Source organism: Branchiostoma floridae, chromosome 1 (genome assembly GCF_000003815.2).
Source record: "Branchiostoma floridae strain S238N-H82 chromosome 1, Bfl_VNyyK, whole genome shotgun sequence".
Taxonomy (NCBI): Eukaryota; Metazoa; Chordata; class Leptocardii; order Amphioxiformes; family Branchiostomatidae; genus Branchiostoma; species Branchiostoma floridae.
Window position 1 is genome coordinate 24964779 of NC_049979.1, and position 26060 is coordinate 24990838.

Sequence of the window (26060 nt, forward strand, 5' to 3'; positions counted from 1 at the left end):
GGCAGGACAAACAAAAATCTCGTCCTCGGGCTACTGAACTAAATAATGGCATCATGTGCCAATCCATAGCCCGGAGCCGAGTCGTCACTGCTAGATATATGACAACGTCTATTTGATAATAACGCTACGCGGCCTCGGTCGTTCATTCGTTGGTTTTAGGAACCACCCATGAATTAGGGCACCGTATACATCAAAGAAAAGCGGGTCGTTAACCCTTAATTAATTACTGTGTTTAAACTGATTAGCCTGCTTAAAGTGTTATTGTTCTAATTGGTCTCTTTTCTTTTTGTAGCTAGTGGGGATCAACCGTACTACAATGAGCATCAACACTACATAGAAAGTAAGTTTCATGTTATTACTCAGATCCTGTTAATAGTGTTATCTGTCAGTCATTTATCACAATGTTATGACGCATATTAACATACAATATATCTCAGATGAATATTGTATCATCTACATGTATATGTACTGGTATGTACATGATTGTACATTATAGAATTATAGGATCATGTCTTCATCTTAACTGTCTCATACACAATATTTTGTTAGCTTACTGCCTATTTACCGACATTTTGGTCACTCAAAAAACCATGGAAGTCAATTTCTGAGTGAGTGAGAACTTAACAATTATATGGGTTTTTGTCTAAGACCAGGTAAAACCTTTGAAAAATAATGCCTTATATCTATTAGGCTGTGACATGATCTGGACTCCAAGGAACAAGCGACCAGACAAACTGAGGGACACCCTGAAGGAATTTGAGGTAGTGTTATGTAGTGTCTGTATATGTCTGTGTACATGTGTAGCCTTCCTGTTGCAATTCTGACTGGTTTTATTGCACATTACAGATAGGTGCCACTGCTTACACTGCCAACGTCTAAATATTAAATGAATATAATTTACCATAATCAGTCAGTACTGCCCTGAGGAAGGTGACATATAATCACCAAAATTTTTAGCTGTTCTTCTGAATATCTTGGTTGCGAATAAAGACCTATTTATCCAATGATCTTCCAGCCTGATGAAATCATTCACAGAACTGTTTGAAAAGCCACTGAGAAGTTGCTTGGAACAAGCCGGCTTGAGGTTATTTCAATCCAGTTTGAAACATTCATGCTCACAAATCATCAAACTTGGCTTACCTCAGTTACATTTCCAAACCAGGGCCTGGCCAGGATGTTTGTAGAAACGTAAAATAAAAGTGTTCACCCAGGAATATACACAAATTATGCTCCTGACTAATGTTTTACGTTCTGTGTGTTGTGGTGCCTAATTCTTACCATATTCCGAAAGCTATCCGGCCGGGCCCCGGGTTGGGAATTGTGACCTAGGCCTAACAGGGCCTGTGGTAAAAAACATTGACTGACGTGCTGCAAGTCAATATATGATAATGATGAAAAAATTCTGAATCAGCAAGAGGAAAAGATGAAAGTGTGCCTGATGGGAACACTTAACTGTAGCTATCCTCACTCTGAGTCTGTGTGAACAGCCTTTCCATTTAGGCCATATTGCTGTTGCAGCTAGACTAGCGTTACTATTTTTCCCATCATCTTAGGAGATATCTGTCAAATTTTAACAAAGCATTTAGTCTTCTTGTGTAAGAAGAATGTAGCATGGTTTCTTCTAAGTTTATGATGATCACACTGTGCTTTTTTCTTCACACTCAGGAACTCCTTACCACGAACAAGTGCGTGCTGACAAAGTGGAAAGGAAGGCACCACCTACAGGTCTGCTTGGTTTTTTGTAGGTCATAAGAGTCATATAGGGTTTGACAAGTTTAGCCAGCCAGTGTGATTATACCATGGGTAGATATGGGATCGACAGCACATTGGTCTCAGGCCCAAGAGGTCTTGAGTTCTAATCCGGTTGCCGCGTCAACGATCTTGCGCCCTTGGGAAAGGCACTTTACACGACTTTCCTCACTTAACTCAAGTGTAAATTAGTACCTAGCTGCGGCTAGTGGCAGTGACAGGCCTTTGTGGCAGTGGTAGGCCATAGGGGCATGTTCGGGCATGACGCTCCCGTCATGACACACCAGTCAGGTGTAGGAGGAACCCCTTACATCCTTGGTCGGAAGATAGGAGATAGAAACTCCAAACAACATCTGCTGGGGCCGTTTAACACGTGGCATACAGTTGCCCCTGTAAGACTTAGTGCGCCAGTAGACAAGAGGGTGGAGAAAGAGTGCACACCCCTCCTTCACCTTGAAGTGCAGTGCCCGGGTGAGAAGTTGGTTTTGGCCAGTTGCCCTATTTTGAGATCAAGAGTATTTATAAAAATCTGTCCAACCCTGACTCAGTTTTGAACCTTTTCATAGTGACTACTCATGACATGGGACTTAGACAAAAATGACCACGGTGTACATGTACTGGCAACTACTACTGACTGGGTTGGTTGTGCTTGAGTCAATTTGTGAAACATGATCTTACAGGGCTCAAAATACACTTTAGGGTCAACTTGCACTGCTGCAAGTTAAGCCCAAAGTTACTTGCACCAAAATAAAATTACTTGCACAACAAAGTAGTGGACTCTTCTACATGAGTAAAGGGGGATACATGATGAAGACCATGTTTGGATATTTGTTTTTTCGTAGCACACTTTATTCTTGGTTTATTTATTGTACATTCATACAGTTTCAAAGAGAGGTGAATTTACTAATTCATGACGAGTAGATTCAATGTCTACAGCTGGGTAAGACTCAGAGATTTCTTCGAGACATTTCGTGTGACTATTTTTCAGCGTCATTACAAGGAAGTGGTAGAAACAATTCAATACAAGTACATTTAACTGGAAAAACATGAACATTGCAGCCTTTTCTAGTAGCATGCATGTCAGGTGAGCGACACAGCTAGCCCTACAGGATTTGAAATTATTGCTTCTAGTTTTAGAGGCAGAGCTGCTTAAAACCACTAGACCACACATGCTACTAACTGTCATGACACAGTACCTCACCATTCTCTGATATACGTGCATGTACCTTATTTTCCAGTTGTTCCTGAGCAATGCCTGCTTTGTTACCATGTTTGTGGCTGCCCACAGTGGTGATGTGGAGAGGATTATCATAGACAAGTCCCTGCAAGCAAAACTGAGTGCAGACACAATCAATGATGGTACCTGACTTCAGTTGTCCTATCAAATACTTCCATTGTAAATCATGATATCAAGGCGAGAAACACCCACCTGCAACATAACTGTAGTTTGTGTCTACATTGAGAGTGATAACATTGATAACTGTTACACGCAAATTTGTTCACTGGGTAAAATAGATTCAGTCTTACTACAGTAGAAGCTGTTTAATTGCACACCCCTTTTGCCAGCACATTTTGTGCTGTCTATGACACTACGCTATGTATTAATTAGTCTTGGTATTATATGTTCATGATTTAGCCAATGGACGTCCATTATAAGCTAAATTCTTTTTTTTACAAAATTTTGGCAAAATGCATAAGACAAGAGATGGAAGAATTCTTCAAATTAAAATACTGCTAGTGATGATTTTCTTATCAGAGCATTCCTGTCATAACAAATAATCACTAGACTGCATCTTTTCCTCTCAATCCAGCCCTGGTGACAGACCACTATCTGGTCTTTGCCTTCCCAACATTGGCCAAGCTTGCCCTTGTACAGCTAAGTCGGAAACCAGGCACTGGGGAGGTCAGCAGGAGACCAGAAAGGGTGGAAAAATTGTCTGCGCTAGACCCAAAGGTAAGCCTGCAGAATACATGGAACTGCAAGCTAATCTATAAAGAATACAACACGATGTATTCCGTATCACCCGACTGCGGGAGGGATCGCCCGAAGGCCGTAGGGTGATCAGACCCGCAGGAGGGCTGGAACCGTTGTTGTATTTCATTATTGTCATACCCACCTGATAAAACACATATTTCGATGCAAAATGCACCAGAAGTTGAGAAAATGTTGTGTCCTCGAACAACAGATTGTAGTTAGCCTCCTCATGTCTTCTGTTGTCACTTCTCTGAGGCATATAGTAATGATCCTAATGCAGGAGTTGAAGACATGCCCCCGGTTTTTGAGAGGAATATATTTGTTAGTGAGAATTGGGAGTAGTTCGTGGAAGCTTTTCCATGCAGACTTGACCCTGGCAGTCACAGCATCTGAGCATCCCCCAGCCTCACTTATCATGTCACCCAGGTAGCAGAAAGTGGGAACAACTTTAACTTAAAGGAACAACTTTAACTTAAAGGAACAACTTTAACTTAAAGGAATATCTATTGTATATACACCATCCATAGTTTCTGCCATGTTTGGAACAGTACATGCATGGTTGAGAAGTTGTGACTAGTGTATGATGTACAGTATTACTGTCTGTAGCACACTAAATGCATCAAGTAATATGGAAAGTACTAAATTGTACATACAATAGCAGACTCATGCCAATGGCTTGAACCAGAAGAGACAAGTCCTACATTGGGGAAAATAATTGACATCACTCAAACTAAAGTGAAAATAAGATTTACATGCCTTACATAGAAAACAGAGAAGACCCACCTACATGTATGTTTCACATCATTCTCTCTTTCCAGATTAGTTATGTGGATCTCCCTGGACCAACTGGGAGAAGGGTTGAGAGGAGGCTATCTATGAACACACTGCAAGATATGGTAAAGTTTATTATCATGAAAATTATTTTAACACCTTTTCTAAGTCCTTAGTTCTTAGCAGATAATTGCTAGTCTTCAGGTACTTAGGTTGGCTAAATTGGCATTTTGACCTTCCATTGTTTTCTTATTAATGAATTAAGAAAGAATGTAGCCGGAAGGATTCTAGAGCTAATTTTTTGGGCCATATTGATGACATCATCAGGTTTTACTGCCCCTAATATTATTTTTTTATGATAAAATACAGCACTTTGGTACATACCACTGCAATGAAACTATGTTTTTCATGTGCATAATGATGTCAGCTACAAACTCACAGTTGCGCAAATTGATATCTACTAACGATCTGTAGTTATTAAAAAATGATTTTTTTATTAGATGGAAACAATTATTTTCTAATTAGTACAGATCATTATTATTAGTAGATATAAATTTGCGCAACCGTGAAAAAAATATATATTTTGGGCAATAAAACCTGATTACGTCATCAATATGGCCCCAAAAAATCAGATTTAGAATTCTTTCATGCCCATCTATCAATATTTGTTACGGTTACATTCTTTCTTAATTCATTAAATTAAAATGAGAAAACGATGGAAGGTCAAAATGCCAATTTAGCCAACCTAAATACCTTAAGTTCCTCAGTATTTGCCTTTTTTGACTGCTCATTATATCAAATATTAAGTGGACCGTAGTCTGTATTAGTTAGTCATATATAGTCATTTTCCAGAGAGACATGTTGTAGTAATCACACAAGTTTGGAGGTGTGTCAGCTGCTGTAGTAATCACACAAGATTATAGGTGTGTCAGCTGTTGTAGTAATCACACAAGATTATAGGTGTGTCAGCTGTTGTAGTAATCACACAAGATTGGAGGAGTGTCAGCTGTTGTAGTAATCACACAAGATTGTAGGTGTGTCAGCTGTTGTAGTAATCACACAAGATTGTAGGTGTGTCAGCTGTTGTAGTAATCACACAAGATTATAGGTGTGTCAGCTGTTGTAGTAATCACACAAGATTGGAGGAGTGTCAGCTGTTGTAGTAATCACACAAGATTGTAGGTGTGTCAGCTGTTGTAGTAATCACACAAGATTGTAGGTGTGTCAGCTGTTGTAGTAATCACACAAGATTATAGGTGTGTCAGCTGTTGTAGTAATCACACAAGATTGGAGGAGTGTCAGCTGTTGTAGTAATCACACAAGATTGTAGGTGTGTCAGCTGTTGTAGTAATCACACAAGATTGTAGGTGTGTCAGCTGTTGTAGTAATCACACAAGTTTGGAGGTGTGTCAGCTGTTGTAGTAATCACACAAGATTGTAGGTGTGTCAGCTGTTGTAGTAATCACACAAGATTATAGGTGTGTCAGCTGTTGTAGTAATCACACAAGATTGGAGGAGTGTCAGCTGTTGTAGTAATCACACAAGATTGTAGGTGTGTCAGCTGTTGTAGTAATCACACAAGATTGTAGGTGTGTCAGCTGTTGTAGTAATCACACAAGATTGGAGGTGTGTCAGCTGTTGTAGTATTCACACAAGTTTGGAGGTGTGTCAGCTGTTGTAGTAATCACACAAGTTTGATTCAATAAAAAGACCCCACAAAGAGTGTATTTTTTCCCTTCCATACAGGTGATAGTGTGGTGGCCAACAGCAAGTGAAGAGGCGTGGCCGTGGTCCCCCATGTCATCAGAGAAGGATAGGGCAAACCTGGTCTTACTCAGTTATAACGGGCAAGTCTACATAAAATATATTCAATGCAACATTGAGTTGGAACCTCATTGTAAAATTTATCTGGTGCACTAGTACAATAAAAGCTTGAATAATGGGTAAATGTGTTCAGCTGTTTACAACTTTTTTACTTTTATATAAATTTAAAGTAAAAAAGTACATCTTGCAAACAGCTGAACACATTAACCTAGTATTCAAACTTATATTGTACTGTCTAGTGCACCAGACAAATTTTACAATGAGGTTCCAATTTCCTTTCTTAATTGCCTCCATGAAATGTCATGGAATGGAGGTTATATTTTCTGTTATGTGTCTCTGTCTGTGTAGATGATTACTCAAGAACAGCTGGATGGATTGGTTTCATACTTGTTGTGTTGGTGGGGTGTGATGAAAGCTCGAATCAATGAGATTTTGGGAGCCGTATCTTTCGTTATAATCGATGTAATAATATCAGAAATCACCCCTATATTTGAGATATATTGGTACAGGCATCGTGCTTTATGTGTTTGTTAATGGGCTTAGCTCCAAGCAGATGGTGAGGTGACAGCTGTTAGCAGACGGGGTTGGCGCCAAGTATTCATCTTACAGTTGGTGTAGGGCTGTCAGAGGAAAGTGTGCATCTCGTTTTTGTACCGTGTGAACAGCTGATGTTATGACATATTGGTGGAAAATCAAATCACCATCTGACTAAAGTTGGCCACATCCCTTCTTCTTTCTGAGTTTCCCAACTTCCTCCCACCACACCGCTCTGAGGCACATAGTCGAACCTCAATAATGCTGACAACCTTAGACATTTTAAATGCCAAACATCAAGCTTAAGGAACACCACGCTACCATATGCCGTCGACCTCTTAAACGCACATTACACAATTAAGTGTCACATTTTGATAATTACTAATCAGATGGACATCCTCTGTGTCATTAAATAAATACACCACTACTTTCCCATAACATTTATATTATATAACCATTACTCTCAAATACAACCGACTATAAACATGCATACCATCCACAAAAAAGCAATAAATATTTCATGGAGGTATGAGGTCCCCGAACTCTAGTTTTTCTCTTAATTGATCTTTTTTTTAAAAACTGAGAATGTATAAATTAGAATTGGTGTCATCTGAGGCATCTTATTTTGTCTAGTTTTGTTTTTTCTTTAATTCTATTTGTGCCCCCTATGTACTTTCCGAGCACAGATATGGCTCCAGCTGTTTTTCGACGTGTTTTTGTCAAGCTTCCTATTTTGTGCCGATTTCTTCATATCTGCCAGCCATGGGATTAGATAGGGTTGCCCAGCATGGGGTAAGTGCTGGCATAGGTTTGCTGGCAGACATGAAGAAAATTGTACAAAATAAAAAGCCTGACAGACAAAAACACATACCTGTCAAACAACAGCCAAAGCCAAACCTCTGCTTGGTAGTAACCGCAGGCCTATGAACCTGTCTTGCTCAGTCCTTTAGATGCTTTATGACAGTCAACAAATTGTTTTTAATACATTTCTTGGCTACTAAAAGAACCAACATTGTGTAATCTTGTCCCAACTTTGGTTCCATCCATCAGGGTGAAGCTTGAGCTGCTGTGTTACATCAGGACGGAGTGTGAGCCAATCAGTGCTCACTTCAGTCTGAACCAACCACACAGGGTCTATACCGTAGAAAAGTCATCAAATGTGGATGGCAAACCCACTGTGGACAGCTGTATATATGAGTGCTCCAAGAACAAGGTAAAGGGGCTCCATCTATAGTTTGGTGTTCATAATTGTAATTATACACAATTGTACAGAGTTAAAATTCAATATATGTAATATATCTTGTTTCTTAACTTTACAAACCATTCCTTCCATGCAGTTCTTGATTCCTTACTAGGTAATCAAGTTAATTTCCATACATGTTATTCGTCCATTAGTCGACAGTGACTACTTTTGTCATCCATATTTCAGCTTAAGGTTTGTCGGGTTGTGTGAGTTCTCAGTGGCCCAATTCTTGCTCTGAAGTAATGTGTGATTACTACTACATGTAGATCATTGACTTATCCTGGTCCTAATACCCCTGTCACATTATCCTCGATCTTCGGGCGTATCGATAATAGATCTGCCATATTTAAGATCGACAGAGGGTTGCGTGTATTTTTCACCTGAAAACCGTCCCTGTCACATATAGGCCATATTTTGTACCTTGTACAATTGCTGTGCAATAATGTTATATTTATAAGTGAGGCTCGGGCGATTGCCGCAGAATCGTCATCTGATTGATTTTCGCCAAATGTGACGGGTATAAGCACTAATTATCACTGTGATAGCATTTTTCATGTTGTCGTTCACAGGTCCAAAGAGTTGCTGTTACCACAATCCCCCTAAAGAGTCCCGTTGTAGGACAAGGGAGAAACCCAGCAGAGGACAAGTTAGTCCTGTCATGTGAGGACAGGTCCCTGGTGTTGTATGATGACCACAGGAGAGTGACGGAGTGCACACAGGCCATGTTTCCTGCTCCGTTTTTATCCTGGCACCCTTCTGGCTGTGTCTTTGCCATCTCCAACCACAGAGGAGAAATACAGGTAATGATATGTAGAATCTGATGTTGTTCTTCTTTAGCTTGTTGTTGTTGCAAAAAATGTAGACGATGTACATGTAGTATGCACAAAATGTGCAATCAATAAAGCACTATGGAGGGTGGCAGGCACTCAATTGTTTGGGGGCTTATTGGTCCAAAATAAAAAAGAGCGAAGTGGGCCAATTGTTATGGGTATTGCCCATTCACAAACAATTATGTCCAGGTCCGGACCTGGACTGTACCTGTACATGTACTACACATACCTGAATTTTCTGTAGCTGTACCCACCCCTTACTCTTTACTACATGTGTATAGCTTCCGCAGACTATATCCAGCCTGGCAAAGTTTATTGCTCTCTCCAGCTTCAGAAAGACTTTGTTTCAATCGCACATGGCTCAGCTATATAATTTGAACTCACTCTTTTCTCCCCTTTCCCAGAGGCATGAAAACACCAGATAGTATCCCCATAACACGTTTTGGGGGGTTAATTTAGGTAACCGTCCAAATAAATTTCATAAAAGTCTGTGATTGCCCTTGCCCTTATAGTTAGCGAGCCGTACGTTGTATACTCATTTTCATGCATGTAGAGTAGGGCTGGGTACCGATACAGAAAATTCAGGTCCAGGTCCGGTTCAGGTCCAAAGGATTAGGTCCAGGTCCGGACCTGAACCTGGACCTGATGCAGTATGACTCATACCAATGGTCCATTTTGCTACAAAGAAATTTGTTTGGTGGAGTATTAGACTTACACTGGCGTTTTAAAACCATACAACGCTAACTGCACCTGTACGATTGGCTGTAAAACTTGGTAGAAATTACTATAAATTCTACTCTACTTCACTCTTGTTATTTTCTTCCATCTGCAAGCGCTAAAATGTGTGAATGCCTGATAAAATAATCTGTTAATTTTCGAATCGGTCCAACATCCGGTCCACCTAATTTTTTCAGGTCCGTTTTTCTGGACCGGTCCAATAAGAAAAACCGGTTTTGTACCGGTACGCAGTACCGATACCCAGCCCTAATGTAGAGCAAAACTCTTTCAGATTTTAGACATGGCCTTGGGAACTATCAACATCCAGTTGTTGGCAGAGGAGCCTTGTTCACAACTGACCTTGAACACCACCAGACATTTCAGGTAATCCGGTCTTCGAAGCAGTAATTACTCTGTGACTGGAGGGTAACCTCCATCGACAGAGTATTGTTGTCGGCCTATGTCTTGATTATTCGCTCCCATATCTCTATGTTCCGTTTGCCGCTTTCGTATGTAGTTAATGGTATGTTGTCTGTACTCATTTGCGCGGTGATGCTTTTTTTTGGTAGCTGTTGTTATAATCGATGTAATAATTTCAGAAATCACCAAAGTGATGATCCCTTAATTTGTATCATAATAGATTTTGCTAATTGTAATTTTTGTTTCATAACTAGTGAGACATGATTAAGCAAGAAATTTAGAGAAACTTAATATAATATCATATGATATTTCACAATGTAGGGTTTGAGGTCTCTGAACTCGTTTTTATTTCTTTCCAGAAATGCTGCCCAGCTGGAGAGACTCCAGTGGACACCAGCCACAGCCATGAGCTCCTCCTCAGACTGGACAGGCGACTGCTACGACTCAGTACTTCTCATGTTTGACAAGTAAGTGTGTCAGTGGGACCGCGTGGCGCAGTGGCAGCATGTTCGGCTCGAGACCGAGAGGTTGCGGGTTCAAATCCGGCTGCCGTGTCACCGATCTTGTGCCCTTGGGAAAGGCACTTAACACGACTTTCCTCACTTAACTCAGGTGTGCATGAGTATCTAGCTGTGGCTAGTGGCCTTGGCGGGGCTTTGTGGTCGAGACAGGCCTTAGGGGCATGTTCGGGCATGACGCACCCGTCATGGCACACAAGTCGGGGGTAGGAGGAACCCCTTACATCCTTGGTCGGAAGTCCTCCTAGGAGACGGATACTCCATAAAAAGTGTGTTTGCAGTGACCTCCATGTACACTATGGGCACCATATGGCACACAGTTGACATTTTAAGTGGGGTAACTATGTAGGTTTTTTTTTTCATCACAGAGAAACTAAATGTAAACTGTTACAATCGTCAAAAAGCAGTTACTCAAGCAACTGGAGTATCTTGTAGTTGCTTGTTGCTTTTGGACTATTGAAAATTTGGCTTCCTTCCCTTTTTACATATTCACATGCAACTAGTAGAGCATTGGGCTCAGAACCAAGAGGTTCTGGGTTTGACACTAGCCTTACCACCGAAGTTGTGCCCTTTGGGAAGGTTCTTTTTTTGTTCTCTGCTAGAAAGAGCTCATGATGTGTTACATTTTTACTGGAGTCTTTGTATTTGTCTGTCATTTCTATGATATTAACAGTGCACAGACCATTGAATTCCTGTACTTAGATGTAGTGAGATCTTTTAGTTTCTTATATATCGTCATCACAGCTTTTCCCACCTTCGCCTCTAGCCAGCTTTTTTTAAAAAGCTATCTTGTTTGTTCTGTCTTTACCATTCGGTATGAAATTGTGTGAAAGGAGCTCATAATCATGTGAATGCTTTATGGCATGTCACAGGGGACCACTGGCACTGTTAAGATTTCACCTCGGGGTCTTCAGTAGAGGCAGACTTGGTGCTCAGGAGCTGATTTCAGAATTTTTGAAATCTGGACAAGTTGATCAGGTATTGTCTGCATGGATGTCAGTCTTCTCATAGATTGAATCCTGAAGAACACGGGTGCCTAAGCATTTGCACAAACCCTATGAAATTTGTAATATTATGTGATATGCACGAATCACTATGCGAAAACGCACGAACCTTATGAACTTCTTATGAGATTTGCTCAGCCTTATGCAAAATTGCCCAACCACTGCCTGGGTCACGTGACAGACAGAGCAGGATTTTCAAGATGGCGGCTTCGATCTTTGACGATGGAAAATACGATGTAAGATGCTGAAATGAAACAAAACAGTAGCTCACAAGGTATCAAATACGTCTTCGTGATGGTATATGTCCATTCCATGCCTTGAAATATCACGGGTAGAAACGCTCAAAACCATGCCTTCTCCCGGCCACCCTTTTTGTAGAAGGTTCATGCAAATCTCATAAGGTTCTTGTGTATCACGTAGTGATTTGTGCGAATTTCATAAGATTTGTAACATCGAGCAGATTAAAATGGGACTGAGCAGAGCACTTGGGACTAATGCTTGTAGCCTTTCACAAACTACACCTATATATCAGATATTTTGTGAAAATGTTCCTTGTTACCCAACGGATCATTATACCCCCCAGTGGGAGTCTTCATGCTTCATTGAATATAGAAAAATCATATCTCATATGTCATAAATTGATGTAAGGAGGGATGCAGATGTGTGGTTATCATTGTGAAAAGGTATACGTAGTATTGTTTGAGCTTAAAGAAAGTACAGAAAACGTGTCTTGATTCATATTCTTATGTGCAAAATGTGTGACACAGGTCTGTATCAACAAGTTCTGGTGCTGAAACTGTGTTCCACACACGCACGCACGTCATAGAATAGGTAATTACTACTAGGTAACTACCCGTAAGGGCGCAGTCACATAGGTCCTGCGATTGTTGTATGATTTTGATGCCATGGGATTTTCAAGCAGGTTGTGCCAGAACTAACCACCGACATGGATCAAAAACAGCATTTTGTGTAATCTCCAAGCAGACCCTACGGTGCCATAAGATAGTATCAAAGCTGGCCAGGGACTATAGCCGGCTAAGGGAGTCAAACGGGCACCGGCACCTATGGGGCGTTTGATACTATAGATAACGCACCGTGGATCTGGTTCGAGATTACATTTTGTGTACCAAGAAAGTTGATACATGTACGTACATTTTTGTCCGGCCAAATGCCTTTAGTTAGCGATCGTACAGCGATCGCACGAGCTATATCATTAGTATATGTGACCGTGCCTTAATACGAGATCACAGGAATTCCGCTTTACTCTGTAGCGGGCCTGACGTATGTTTGTTCTATGACGTCTCTGCAAATAAGTAAATGAACTATAACCTTGTCATCATTCAACCTAGTTGGCCATTATCTCCTGTCTGCGAGCAATGTACAAAGACTATGAAATTGCAAGACACAGGTGACAATTAATTGTTATATTTTCTTATTCGTTTTCAATCTTGGAATCTCTGAGCAGCCTGTACGGACAAAGATGTCACATTGGCCGTAGAAGAACTAAGCACGACAATTGTACACGGTACAATGCATGGCAACAAGTATTACACCAAGTACAAAATATAGGTCATCATCATCGGTCGACGTACTTACACACGACAGGGTTATACCGCCCCTTACGGAGTGACATACCATTTCGTATGGCTAATTACAAGATGGGGATGTGCCAGTTGTCCCGTTAAGGTGAATGACAGTAAATCACTGTGTAGCTGATACGAGGCAGAGGTTCGCCAGGCCTCCATCCTGGTGATTTGTAGTGAATCACCAACTCCAGACAGCAGGATTTGCACCATCGCACACCGCACGTTTGGTGGGTTCAAGTGCGCGGGGTGTTGCTCTCCTTAAACACAGGACCTTCATTTAACGTTCTGAGGGACAGCCGTAGCCGAAGCTAGGTACTCATTTTAATCTGAGTAAAGTGAGGAAAGCCGCGTAAAGTGCCTTTCCCATGGGCACAAGATCGGTGGCACTGCAGGATTCAAACTGGAAACTGGAAAGTTATGTAACAATAAGGACTAACATTATTCTTTGCGTTTGTTGTAGTATTGGAATGGAGTGGGCTAATCATAAGTATCGATGTTCCTTCTAATATCAAAGCAGTCCTTGTTTTGCCAATTTTTTTCATTATGTGGGTTGTGACATCTAAAGATATATACAAATCTGTTTGTAGCATCGAGTCTCTTGAAATCTGTTGTACTTTATTTGAGCAATGTGAATAATTCATTACATAAAAAACTGTATTTAGAAACATTCCATTATAAAGTAAAATTCATCTTCTTTGGACTTTGGGCAGAATGGACAGAACCCTCGGTCAGGGGCTACATTGTATAGTATCTGCCTGTTTCTATATTCAATTTATGGCTACTGATTCTTAATTAGTTATTGCTTTGCAAATTTTAATGTTATTATATCATAAAGGTATGTTTTTTGTTCATAATATTCTTTTGATTTGCTACGTTACAGACAGTACTAGTTTTGAATCGTTTTCAATAGAACTAAACCACTCCTGTATGGATATATCTTGTTGCCGGATGCGCAATTGGTTGGCAATGTATTCTGCTTTATAAACCTCAGGTTTTGACCATATTTGTCCAAAGCTGTGGTAATAGAGAATGTCCTCAACATGATTAATCCAGTCAAGGTCGCCAGTAAATACAGTGTTGTACATGTATGTGTAAGGACCAGTCCTCAGGTAAGTTTACCAAACGGTGCCAGTACTTAATGAGCTGAATTCTAGCAAATATTATAATGGGAAAAGTTCCTCTCTTCTCACGCCGTACTAGAATATTTTGAGTGGACTCCAAGTAGAAATTTTTGAAAACGTTTGTCAAGTATCATCTCCGCCCCAGTAATTATCTTGTTTACTTTCCTTGAGTAAACTACCCTGCGGGCACGGGTTCATCCCGGGAGGCGGAAATCATCACGCCCCTGTCAATCGGTCTAATGGGAGAACAATGAGCTGTTTATGGCTTCTACAATACAATACACACTTCACATCCTCGTCCATTTTGCAACCTGTATCAAGTTTATATAGTAGTAGTAGCTGTTGATAGTACATGTACTTACTTCTGGTTCTGCTTGGAAACGAGAAATTGTTCAACTACAAAAAACGAGTCACAAGTATACTTTGATATTTTTACATACATAAACATAATAAAATATTTGGGTGCACTCTGTGCACCCACAGAAAATAATTGGGTGCACAGCTCCAATTTTGGGTGCACCTGGGTGCACATGCACCCAGTATTTCGAGGCCTGCTATTGTACATAGGTTACTTTGGAGTTCCCAGTTCCCAGCGATATAGTCCATTCTGTTGATACCGTAGAAATGGAACAACACAAGTACGGCGCTCGACAACAGTGCCAGGGAAGGAGAACTCCTAGGGATGGAGTTTATATCATGTCCCCGCCCCTGCAATTATCTTGTTTACTTTCCTGGAGCACAACTTCACAGCCGGTGCGGCACGGGAGGCGGAAATCATCACGCCCCTGTCAATCGACGAATGTGTCTTGAATTGGAGTACAACGGTCTGTTTATGACTTTTCTACAGACTTCAGTTTCGGTTTCAACAGGTAAGGATCGTGTTTCTGTTAACGTTCCTGACATTCTAGCGTTGTGCGTTTCTATTTGCACTAACTTACCAACATACACAGTCAGAGCAATACTATACCAACAAACAGTGGCGATAACGAGTATTAACCATAATTGGTACATGGTGGGCTGCCCTGACTGTCCGGCCCGGGCGCGCGGGGATTAATGAAGGCCTGTGTTATCAATCAGGCGTGAAATGACCGTGGCCAAGTAAACAGTGCCATGGACTGTAGTAGTAGTCCACTGGACTGTGGCGTGGAAAATATCAGCTGCCCATACATGTACCATTATTCGTACAAAATAAGGAAATTTAGTTACAAATACAAAGTTGCACGTAAGTACTATCATGTAAGATGTAAGCCACATGTGCCACAAATCGCCGCATAGCAGGGAGTTTTTCTGAACCGAGCTCGAAGCGCGACATTAAACAGCACTTGACCATCAAAGAGACTCCAGACTAGCGAAGATCATCAAAGAAATTAATGTTACCAGCGAGAAAAATAGGAACATCTTGTGTCCCGCTATTCATTATGAACAAGGCGTATCTTATGTAATTAACGGGAGTACGAGGTCTCCTCACAAGATCTACTTCGCGATGCCTGCCTTCAACCGCCAGTTTTACCGTCAGCTGTGAAGAGGAATGGCGATCACAAGCAAACGCATCAAAACCACAATTTGTCTTCTTACCGTTGTAGCGAGGAAAATGTGAATTTTCTTTTTCTTCATTTATCACAAAAAACTTGTTTATTTTCAATACATACACTGATATACAGCCACCCTTTCATAAGTTAGTGAGAAGTTCCTTAGAAATTACGGGACTTCTCATTCTTTGTTGGTGGGGTCAAGCAGGGGTCATGTTATTGTTTTCCCTTTGCGCTGGGTTTGGCTGGTGGCGTAACGAAAACAATAGTTTTACTCCCCGAAACAGCTCAGATAACGACATTTTTACCGTGAGTCAAAGCTGTATATTTTATTTGCCGTGTTAGAATCTCCGACATCGAAAGACCTGTAGGAATCTATGATTTCAAAGGCCAAGTATGGACGGAGCATGTTTCACTGAACGGTCATGACTACCTGCAATTTTTTGGTTATCCGTAAATCGTCCGGTCTAGATTGGTTTTGTATTTGTATTTGTATTTTTTGCTGTGGACATGCCTGATGCTCACATGATTTGCATTTGATGATGTGGATATCGATAATTCATTCATGACCTGAAATTCTGAACGAAAAACATTTTCGGGACAACAAACTTACGTGTTGTACATGTTTAGCCTGGCTAAATTATGTGTTTTATCAAGGCGGTTATATAACGGCCTTTTCCCCTCATTGTTTGCTTGACATTTTAAGAACTGTAAAGAACCACATTATCATTTTTTTGTACGTGTATTTTTAAAGATTCGTCATGCGTCACTTTGCACATCTGTGTCACGTCTTCTGTACACACAATCAGTTTTTCCTATTGCTTTACCCTTTCCCCTTATTTCTTTGTAGGGTTGTACTGGCCAATTTTTACCAGTACATGCGCAACTTTCAGTAATCAGATAATACGGATCTAAGCGCAAGCAGAAACAAATATAGATCAAGTCGTATTACAATATGGTGGTTAGTTCTCCCAACATAACTATATGATATACGAGGTGCGTTCAAAATAAAACTTGATCAGAACGGCTTCTAACTGAAGAGATCTACGTACTCAAGTCTTTACTCTACTCTGGAGAAAATCGTGAAAAAAGGGTTGTACAATGTGAAGAAACATCATCTACATGGACACACACATGGCACTGCACGACAGACAGTTTCGAAGGGGGCGTCGTCAACAGGTGCCACTGAGCTGTAATAAAACCAGGCCTTGTTGACCCAAGCATCCCTCCTGAATTTGTAGGTTTTCTGGATTAACTGTTTCTTCGGTTGTTGTTTCCGGCAATGTCTTGGGTTCGCTGCATTCTCGACAAACCACACCGAGATAAACTCCCTGTCCACGTTCTCGTTCTGCAGAAAACTACTCTCCAAGCAGAGGTTAGGCTCAGGCTGTTTTTTAACGTTTTTTTAGTCGTTTTTATCTGGCCTTCGGTTGGGCTCTTTGTCCTGACTAATCGTCCTATCTTACTCTAAAAAATGACAAAATAGAAAGCCCAATAAAAACGACTAAAAAAACGTTGAAAAACAGCCTGAGCCTAACCTCTGCTTGCAGAGTAGTAAAGTAGGCTGAATAGCTGTGTTCCCGGTCGGCGAACGGAATACAATGTGTGGCTACCCGTCATGGGTCGTTGGAAGGGGGATTTTCGTACTGATAGATCACGGATGCACGATAAGAGGTTAGTGTAACGGCCAGGGCCCACCACGTATGGGGATCCTGCCCCATCTGGTTCATGTTAAGATGACAATAAAGATAATCGATCCTCCGTGGTCAGGTAGTTCTGGAATGTAAAGGGAACATGTACAGACCTCAGTCCTCCTCCCTGAGCTATCCCTCTAACCCTATCAAAGTTTACAAATGCAAGCGTCCAAAATCGTAAGGATCTTGCGCTATTTCATTTCATTGCAACGTTACTTTTGAACACAATGTCGTAAGTCAGAATTCCAGAGTTGCCGACCCGTGATACGTGACTTACTGTTTAATATGCTCTCTTGCTTCAAACCATGGTGGATATCACGCATCACATCGTATCATCAAGTTTTCAATATCTTATATACGAATAGTAAAAATCATAAAACGAAGCCAGGTGAAATTATACCTGTGGTTTACAAGAAATCGCTGGCGAAAGTGTGGTGAGGAGTCCCACATAACTGTGGTTCCCGATCCACGTCACGGCAGGCCGTTTTTCTGCTTCCAGTGCGACCCCGCCGGTCGGCCATCAGTCGTGCAACATCCGCGTCAGAGGCTCCATCTCAACTTCCGACGAAAAGCGTCTGCCTTCGTGCCATTGATGGTCAGGTTGTAGGGCTTATTAGATGCCATTTCCTGAGATACAGTATCTCCGCTCTTCTTGTACCTGACATATATGGCTTTCGGGCATCTCAGACGGCCAGTTCTTGCGCTTCTCAGCCGCCCTAGTAGTCAGCAAACCGTCAGCTTGAAGCATACTTATTGCGACAATACAACGTTACGTAGAACTAGAATATCGAAAAAGAGACAACCGAAAGACGCAAACGTAATTGAAACAGCAAACGTTTTCTTCAGGTCTGTACTCTCTCAAGTTATTTGAGATATTATACCTGTATCTTTATTAAATTTTTGCGTTTGGACACTTGACACAGTATTCCCGCCATTTGAAGACATGTCCCGTGGAATATGCTTTAACACCATGCCTAGATATCATATAGCGTATTTAGTTAAATCTTTATTGTGTAACGTGTAATACAGGTAGTTTGTTTTGACACAAGGTAATGTATTTTATTTCGACTTATATTTGCACTTGTCTCCGATGTCGAAGCATTTTTCTTCCCTGTTGACTGTTCAATGTTAGGCAAAAATCCCTTCTCCCAGCCTGTGAAACATGATACAGGCAGTTAGGCCGGCCCGGCTCGTACGCGCCGGCAGAAATGTTTACACACAGTGGGGTGCGTGTGCCGGAGTGATCGTTCCCCGCCACCCCAATGTGGGAGAAGGCAACTAGTGTCTGAAGGAACGCTTCAGGTTACGCCTGTTTTGTCAGGGAGGTGTCTCCTAAAAGTATTAGTCATCACATAACCACCAATATTTTTCAGTGTCATGAAGATAAATTAGGAAAAAAAACAACGATATTTGCATGTATGTTCACATGTAACCGTACACGTTACCAACAGCGTGTCTTATAATTGGCAACAGGAGCTGTCAGGCAGAGCAGCGGCTCGGTGGCAGTCATGCTTGGCTGGTTGCCCCGCTGTGAGTTCTGGCTAACATAAACATCCCTGCCATTCCTACCCATTCCCTGACCAAAGGATCTGGGTCAGGCTTCCAGGGAGCCAGTTGCCTGTTGTACAGAAATTTCTCTCGTCCAGTGCAAGTAGCCTGGGAGGCACTGTACAAGGTCACTAGAAAATACGAAAGAAGTTACATTGCCGCTTGCGACTTTACTAGCCACCTATCCGTCAACTGCGCTGACATATTGTACCGTCAACCCTGGAGAAATTGGTATTGATCAAGGACATTTTATAACGTCCTTGGTATTGATGTAAAAAAAAAAAACAACAACATTGTTTTACTGTGCCTTTACAAAGTTTAATATGATACATTATTGGAAATGTAAGTGTATAAGTATGATTGAATAGTCAGCCTTCCTTTTTTCATTTTGCGTAGTCTTTGAGTGTATTTGGCAATACAACTGTACTAGTATGTGAGCTTGTATGCATACTTGATAAATAAAGATACTAGTAAACTTCACTTCCGCTTTCCGCTGTCATAGAGGTAGCAAACACTCGTTGTAAAGCAACCTAGATATATTATTCTTGCTATAAAGTTGCCACATCGTGGTCGTAGGAAGAAACAGACATATCTGTAAGTTCTTGTTCTTGAGCAGCCCTCTCAATGTGCGTTTTCGCATAGTGATTCGTGTGTATCACATAATATTCGTACGAATTTCATAGGGTTCGTGCAAATGCTTAGGCACCCCTGAAGAAGGCTTTTACAGTAATGACTGTACTTAGTCTAATCTAATTTAATAAAAACAGTAAAAATCATGAAGTTTTTGTTGAAGATATATGATTTGGATACAATGTGTTTACAATGATCCAATAAAATCCAGTTAAAATTCAATACTGTTGAAATATCTTTCATGTGTGACATACATGTCTCAGATACATGTAAAGTAATATCCAAAACAATTTTTTAATTGTTTTTCACTGTTAATTACTGAAAAGCATGTCTGTGACTTGATATTGGAAGAAAGGTATTTTAGTCATTTTACACCTTCCACCATGCAGGGTGTCGACCTTCTTAATGCCCTGAACTGGAACACTGCAGGAGACACCTGCCTCACCTGCCTCAACATGATCTTCCACCATCTCATGAAGCAGAAACTCAATGCAGAAAGGGAAGGTATCAACAAAAGCAGGGTTGTAGCCAGCACCCGTCCTACTGTCCTCTGACGGAATTTTGCAGCTGGGGACGGAAAAAATTTTTGCCCATTCCGTCCTCAAAATTTAACCCTTAAAATGCAGGAAATAGTGTTTCAGAGGGTCTAGATTTAAAAATTTTTCTTGGGAACGCTGCGGCAAAGCCATTCAAAATCGAGGGGACAGAAAATGATTTCTGGCTGGCTACAACCCTGAACAAAAGAACAATGAAATATTTCCTTTTTTTACATCAATACTCTCATAGCAAAAGTTTGATGTAGATGATTGTAAGTAGCCTCCTTTTGACTACCATTACAATGTTATGTTCAAAATAAAGATGGCAGCAGATGCATTCGCGTGTGCTTGCTGTATGCCATTAAACCATTTACATTGTAAACTTGTGCATCAGGCATGTTGTGAGTCGATACTCTTCTAACCGATCACTTGGCCAAATCGACCGCTTTTGCCCGGTCCACCGGGTGGTCGACTTGGGCAGGTTTGACTGTACTAAATTTGGGATTTAAATGACCAGCGGTTATTTTTCTGTAATATTTAGCCCAGCTGGAGATGTGCCTGGGGAGTTTCTATGCCCCCACGCGTCCTCTTACTGAGGTGATTGTCCTTACATACAGAGACCCCATCAGTAGACTAGCACGGAGGTTTTTCCACCATCTTCTCAGGTACTGTCACTTTCAATAGCTTTTAGATTTGCATTCTCAAGATTAATGCCAAAATTGCTTTTTGAATGGTTTTGACTGTTCCAATGGAAGCAAGTTCATTTCAATTTAAAAATGCAAAATGTTAACACCACTGCTTATGATTGGATATGAAGTGTACACTCAGGTAACATCATCAATGCTATCTTTAGTGTCACATAACACCTATTGTATATGTGGTTTGGTTGATGGCTAATGGAAGAAAATATATCCACGAGTGGGATTCCACTCCCTAAACAATGGTTGTCACCTGAGAAGGCATGAATAGCAGCCCAAATGAAAAAAAAATTAAGCATTGATGTTACCAGTAATTTTATTGTAAAATTGTAAATAATGGCGACATCATTTTAATTACACACCTTAATAAGATTGAGTCTTTTACCTCTTCTTTCCAATGCATCACATTCATGTAGATATATTATTATTGTTTTAAGATGATTCTTGGTGTCAAACTTTGACATCAACTTACTATTAGTTTGAATTTGACCATTGAGTCTTTTGTGTATGTAACAGGTATCAGAGGTTTGAAAAGGCATTTCTTCTTGCTGTTGACATTGGAGCAAGGGATCTTTTCATGGTAAGGATGCTTGCAGTCATAAGTCATGCATTTTTCTGTCAGTTGAAGGTGATGAAGAAAGCTTCTCAAAATATGCACAATAATAACGTTTTCTTTCCTTCAAATGTGCTGTAGGATATTCACTATTTGGCACTAGACAATGGAGAAACTGCTCTTGCAGATGTAGCCAGGAAGAAAGCTGAAGAGATAGAACTGGAGTCAGTCACAACAGGTGAGAATTTGGGAAATTCTTAAATGTACATAACAGGCGACAGCATTATTCCGGACAATCTAATTCCGGAAAAACCTTAATAATTGATTAATATTTTTAGGTATAATATATCAAAGGAAACTGAATATGTAGGTTGCGATTTGATGTCTCTACGAAGAAAGGTCTACAGAATTCTGTCTCAGGGTCCAGAATTCTGGCTCAGGTTCCCAGAATTCTGGCAGAATTCTGCCTCAGACTGAATTCAGGCAGACTCCCTAGAATTCTGTAGAATGGGCCTTCTTCATGGAGACATCTAAATGCAACGTACATGATTGTATATATTCATTATCCTTTGATTACCTACAAAATATTAATTCATCAGGTTAATCTACAAAATTTGAAAATTTTTTTCCGGAATTAAAATGTTCGTCTGGAATTATACTGTCGCCTGTTACATATAAGAAGTATTACTTTTGTTGCTGAAATACTACACTGCTACAATGTACTTTTAGCAGTGAATTTTATTCGAAAGCATGAGTAGCTTGATACATGTAATTGCAAAACATTTTACCACAATTTGAAACCATTGTCCATTCACACAACTGGTACATGTATGTGAAACAGCATTATGCAGAACCTCTATCATTGCAATGGAAACTAGAAAGGCCTAATTTTCGACGAAAATGCAGGATGTTTCTAAAGGGGGGGGGGAAGAAAAATCGTCAGAAAAGAAATAGTTTTGTTGTTTATACATCCAGTAATTCTAAGCTTACAAAACCACATTCTTAGCAATTCAATTTTGACGTCACATAAAGTCACAGCACATAAATGCTGACAGGAATATGATTAAGAATTCTGTTCCTCTCACAGATCAGTCCAACGAAGGCTTTGAGGAGGGCGACATTAATGAAGAGTTAAGTGAAGACCAGCTGGATAGTATGCAGAATGGCCATGGAGCAGAGGGTGGGGAGCACAAGGTATTTCCTCTTTCAGAAACCTTCATTGCCTTGACTAACTTGTATTCTTTTTCTTCTTACTTTAACAATTTAAGTGAACAATTTAAGATAAAAACAGGGCTGGGAGAAAAACTTGAATCTATTCATAAAAAAAGCTGTGTGGAGCAAGGTACACTCTTTACTCTCCGGCTCTGTTTTCATACTCTCCAAGCAGAGGTTAGGCTCTAGCTATTTGTTTTTTTTTGACGTTTTTGTAGTCATTTTTATCGGGCTTTCCATTTTGTATTGTATCTTGTATTATCTTCATACATGAATGGCTACTGTTGTGACTCGAGATGGGGGTCCTTGACGCAGGTAAGACAGACTTCAGATTCAGAACTGCAGAGTTTTATTGTGTCTCCTTCGAATCCAACTCATGGAATGAGGTCATATTTCAGGACTGGTCTACTACAGCCTCAGGGCTGGTCTACTACTAAATAGGGGGGGTTTCAGTACTTAATTATAGGTGGGTTTACAACATTCCTCCCCTTACCAAGAAGATTGACAAAGAAATGTTAATCTGAACCTAGCGCTATGTAATGTGAACCCACAAAGTTGCTACCTCAGTTACTACTATATAGGTACTAATCTACAAGGCAATGATGGCTATACAGGTTAAACAGGCCAACTCACTCCTCCCAAGCCCTGCTGAGGCCGTCTGCGTTTCCATTTTGGATGCCCTTTTTGTGTTCGAACTCGATGTTGTGCTCCTGCAGCAAGAAGCTCCACCGCATGAGTCGCCTGTTTTTATCCCGCACCTGACCAAGCCACGTCAAGGGTTTGTGGTCTGACTGGACGATGAAGGGGACACCATAGATGTAGTACCGAAACTGTTCGGTGGCGAAAAGGATGGCGAAGCATTCTTTCTCGATGGTCGACCATTTTTTTTGTCGGTCGGTCAGCTTCTTGCTTCGATAGGCAATGGGATGGTCGCGCCCTGCAGCATCTGTTTGGCTGAGGACAGCCCCAATGCCGTTGTCGCAAGCGTCTACCTGGATAATGAACGGCTTGTTGTGGTCAGCTACCTTCAGGACCGGCTCTTTGCAGAGAGTTTCCTTCAACTTGTCGAAGGCAGCTGAACATTGCGGGGACCAGATGATGTTGTTTGGTCTGTTTTTCTTCAGCAGATCTGTCAGGGGGGCCGCCATACCGGACATGTTAGGGATGAAGTCCTTGTAGTAGTTTACTAATCCTATGAATGCCCTAACTCCTCTTTTGGTCTTGGGGGTTGGAGTGTTTTGGATGGCTGCCACCTTGCTGGACATGGGGCATACTTCGCCTTGTCCCACCACCTTGCCCAGGTAGTCCGCCTTTTGCATGGCCAACCTGCATTTCGACGGCTTCACCGTTAGACATGCATTTGCAAGGCGGGTAAAGATGTCGTCCAGATGTTTCAGGTGGTCCTTCCACGTGAGGCTGCTAACCACAATGTCATCCATCACTGCCCTCGCATATTCTTCCGCTCCTCGGAGTATCTTGTCCATCATGCGCTGAAAACAGGCAGGCGCGTTCTTCATTCCGAATGGCATCCGGGTGAACTCGAAATGGCCGTATGGGGTCTGAAAGGCCGACTTGCTCCTGGCCCTGGCTGATAGCGGTATTTGGTAGAAGCCTTTGGTCAAGTCGATAACCGATATGTACCGAGACGCACCTACTCCATCAATGATTTCGTCGATTCTAGGCATGGGATATCTATCGGCGATGGTCTCGTTGTTGAGTTTCCGATAGTCAATGCACATACGCACACCACCATCTTTCTTGTTTACCAGCACTACTGGTGCGTTGTATGGGCTCTCTGACTCTTGGATGATTCCCAGTTCCTTCAGGTTATTGATTTCTTGTTGTAGTGCAGGTCTCATCTTGTGAGGGATGGGGAATGCTCTCTGATGTGTTGGCCGGTCGTTGTGAGTTAGAATGTCAAACTCAGCGACTGTTGTTTTCCCTGGGTTGCCGGAGATGACTGCAGAGTGTTTGTGGACCAGGCATTGAAGTTCTTCAAGCTGCGCGTCGGAGAGATGGGGGCCATATGTGATTTCTGATAACTCTGCACTTTCAGAAATCACTGTGTCAAGGCGGGAAGGTCTTCTCCTGATCCACTATCAAGTGTGGTCGAGGCTGCAAACTGCATTGGCTGCTCCCATGGGCGGAGAAGGTTAACGTGATAGATCCGAATCCTCTTCATCCGACGGCCTGTGTCCACTTTGTAGTCTACAGAGTTCATCTTCTGCATGATGGTGTAGGGTCCTCTCCATTGTCGTTGTAGTTTCGACGTAGAGGAAGGGAGAAGTACCAGAACTTGATCACCGACACTGAATTCCCTGTCTCTGGCTGTCTTATCATACCAGGCTTTGGACTTCTTCCGTGCTGTTTCTTGTGTATGAAGGGACCACTCTTTCATCCATTCAAGCTTAGTCTTCAAGTCGGTGATGTAGTCGGCAAGGCTGTCTTCATGCTCCTCCTCGTCAAGCCACGTCTCCTGGAGAACTGTCAATGGACCCCTGACTGGTCGTCCAAAGGTCAGTTCAAATGGCGAGAAGCCCGTCGATGAGCATGGAGTTTCACGATAGGCGAAGCATATGTGTGGGAGGTATTCATCCCAGTCTTTGGCGTCGTCACTTACAAGCTTGCGGAGCATGGCTTTGAGGGTGCCGTTGAAGCGTTCGCATACTCCGTTTGTTTGAGGGTGGTAAGGTGAAGTGCGGAGTTTGTGGATGCCGAGCTGCTCGCACAGTTGGGTGATAACTGTGGACATGAAATTGGCTCCCTGATCAGTGAGGAGCTCTTCAGGGATGCCAACTCTGGAGAAAAAGGCCACGAGTGCATTAGCGACACGTTCAGCTTCTGTCACGGGACGGGAGGGGTATTGCTTCTGGGTAGCGTGTAGCATGGTCCACAATAGTGAGGATGAACCTGTTGCCTGAGTGTGATCGGGGAAGTGGACCGACAATATCAATACCAATCCGTCGGAATGGTTCGCCGATGATGGGCGGAGCTACCATTGTGTGTTTTTCTCCCGCACGTCGGGTGGCAGACTTTTGGCATTGTGGGCATCCTTTGCAGAAGCGCTTCACATCTCTGAAGATTCCGGGCCAATAGAAATGCTGGAGGACACGCTCCCTTGTGCGGGCGATCCCTAAGTGCCCTGCGAACGGGATTGCATGGGCTAGCCGAAGAACAGTGATTCTATGCTCTGCTGGGACGACCACCTGAAAGACCGGCGAAATACCCAGTGCTGTACCGTTCTCATCCCGCCGCTTAGGTGGAGTCCATTTCCTCATGAGGTACCCACGCCTCTTAACATAGCATGTTTGCAGGTGACTGCTCTCCGGTTCTGAAACAGCATCTTGCCATGCAGAGTGCAGGGAGGG

At 41.8% G+C, this 26060-nt stretch overlaps 1 protein-coding gene across 3 annotated transcripts in view; it reads left to right on the top strand.

The window, feature by feature from the left end:
• The window catches only part of LOC118417896 (WD repeat-containing and planar cell polarity effector protein fritz homolog), a 35736-nt gene that overhangs the window by 2738 nt on the left and 6938 nt on the right, over positions 1–26060 (top strand). For all 3 annotated transcript variants that reach the window (XM_035823660.1, XM_035823652.1, XM_035823669.1), the window contains exons 4-20: positions 293–340; positions 691–761; positions 1666–1725; positions 2988–3108; positions 3561–3703; positions 4543–4620; positions 6242–6342; positions 7904–8066; positions 8666–8896; positions 9936–10027; positions 10423–10530; positions 11454–11559; positions 20083–20197; positions 20771–20894; positions 21444–21507; positions 21622–21718; positions 22568–22674. In XM_035823660.1, the coding sequence (XP_035679553.1) occupies positions 293–340; positions 691–761; positions 1666–1725; positions 2988–3108; positions 3561–3703; positions 4543–4620; positions 6242–6342; positions 7904–8066; positions 8666–8896; positions 9936–10027; positions 10423–10530; positions 11454–11559; positions 20083–20197; positions 20771–20894; positions 21444–21507; positions 21622–21718; positions 22568–22674 (1829 nt within the window). The remainder of the gene's footprint in view (positions 1–292; positions 341–690; positions 762–1665; positions 1726–2987; positions 3109–3560; positions 3704–4542; positions 4621–6241; positions 6343–7903; positions 8067–8665; positions 8897–9935; positions 10028–10422; positions 10531–11453; positions 11560–20082; positions 20198–20770; positions 20895–21443; positions 21508–21621; positions 21719–22567; positions 22675–26060) is intronic.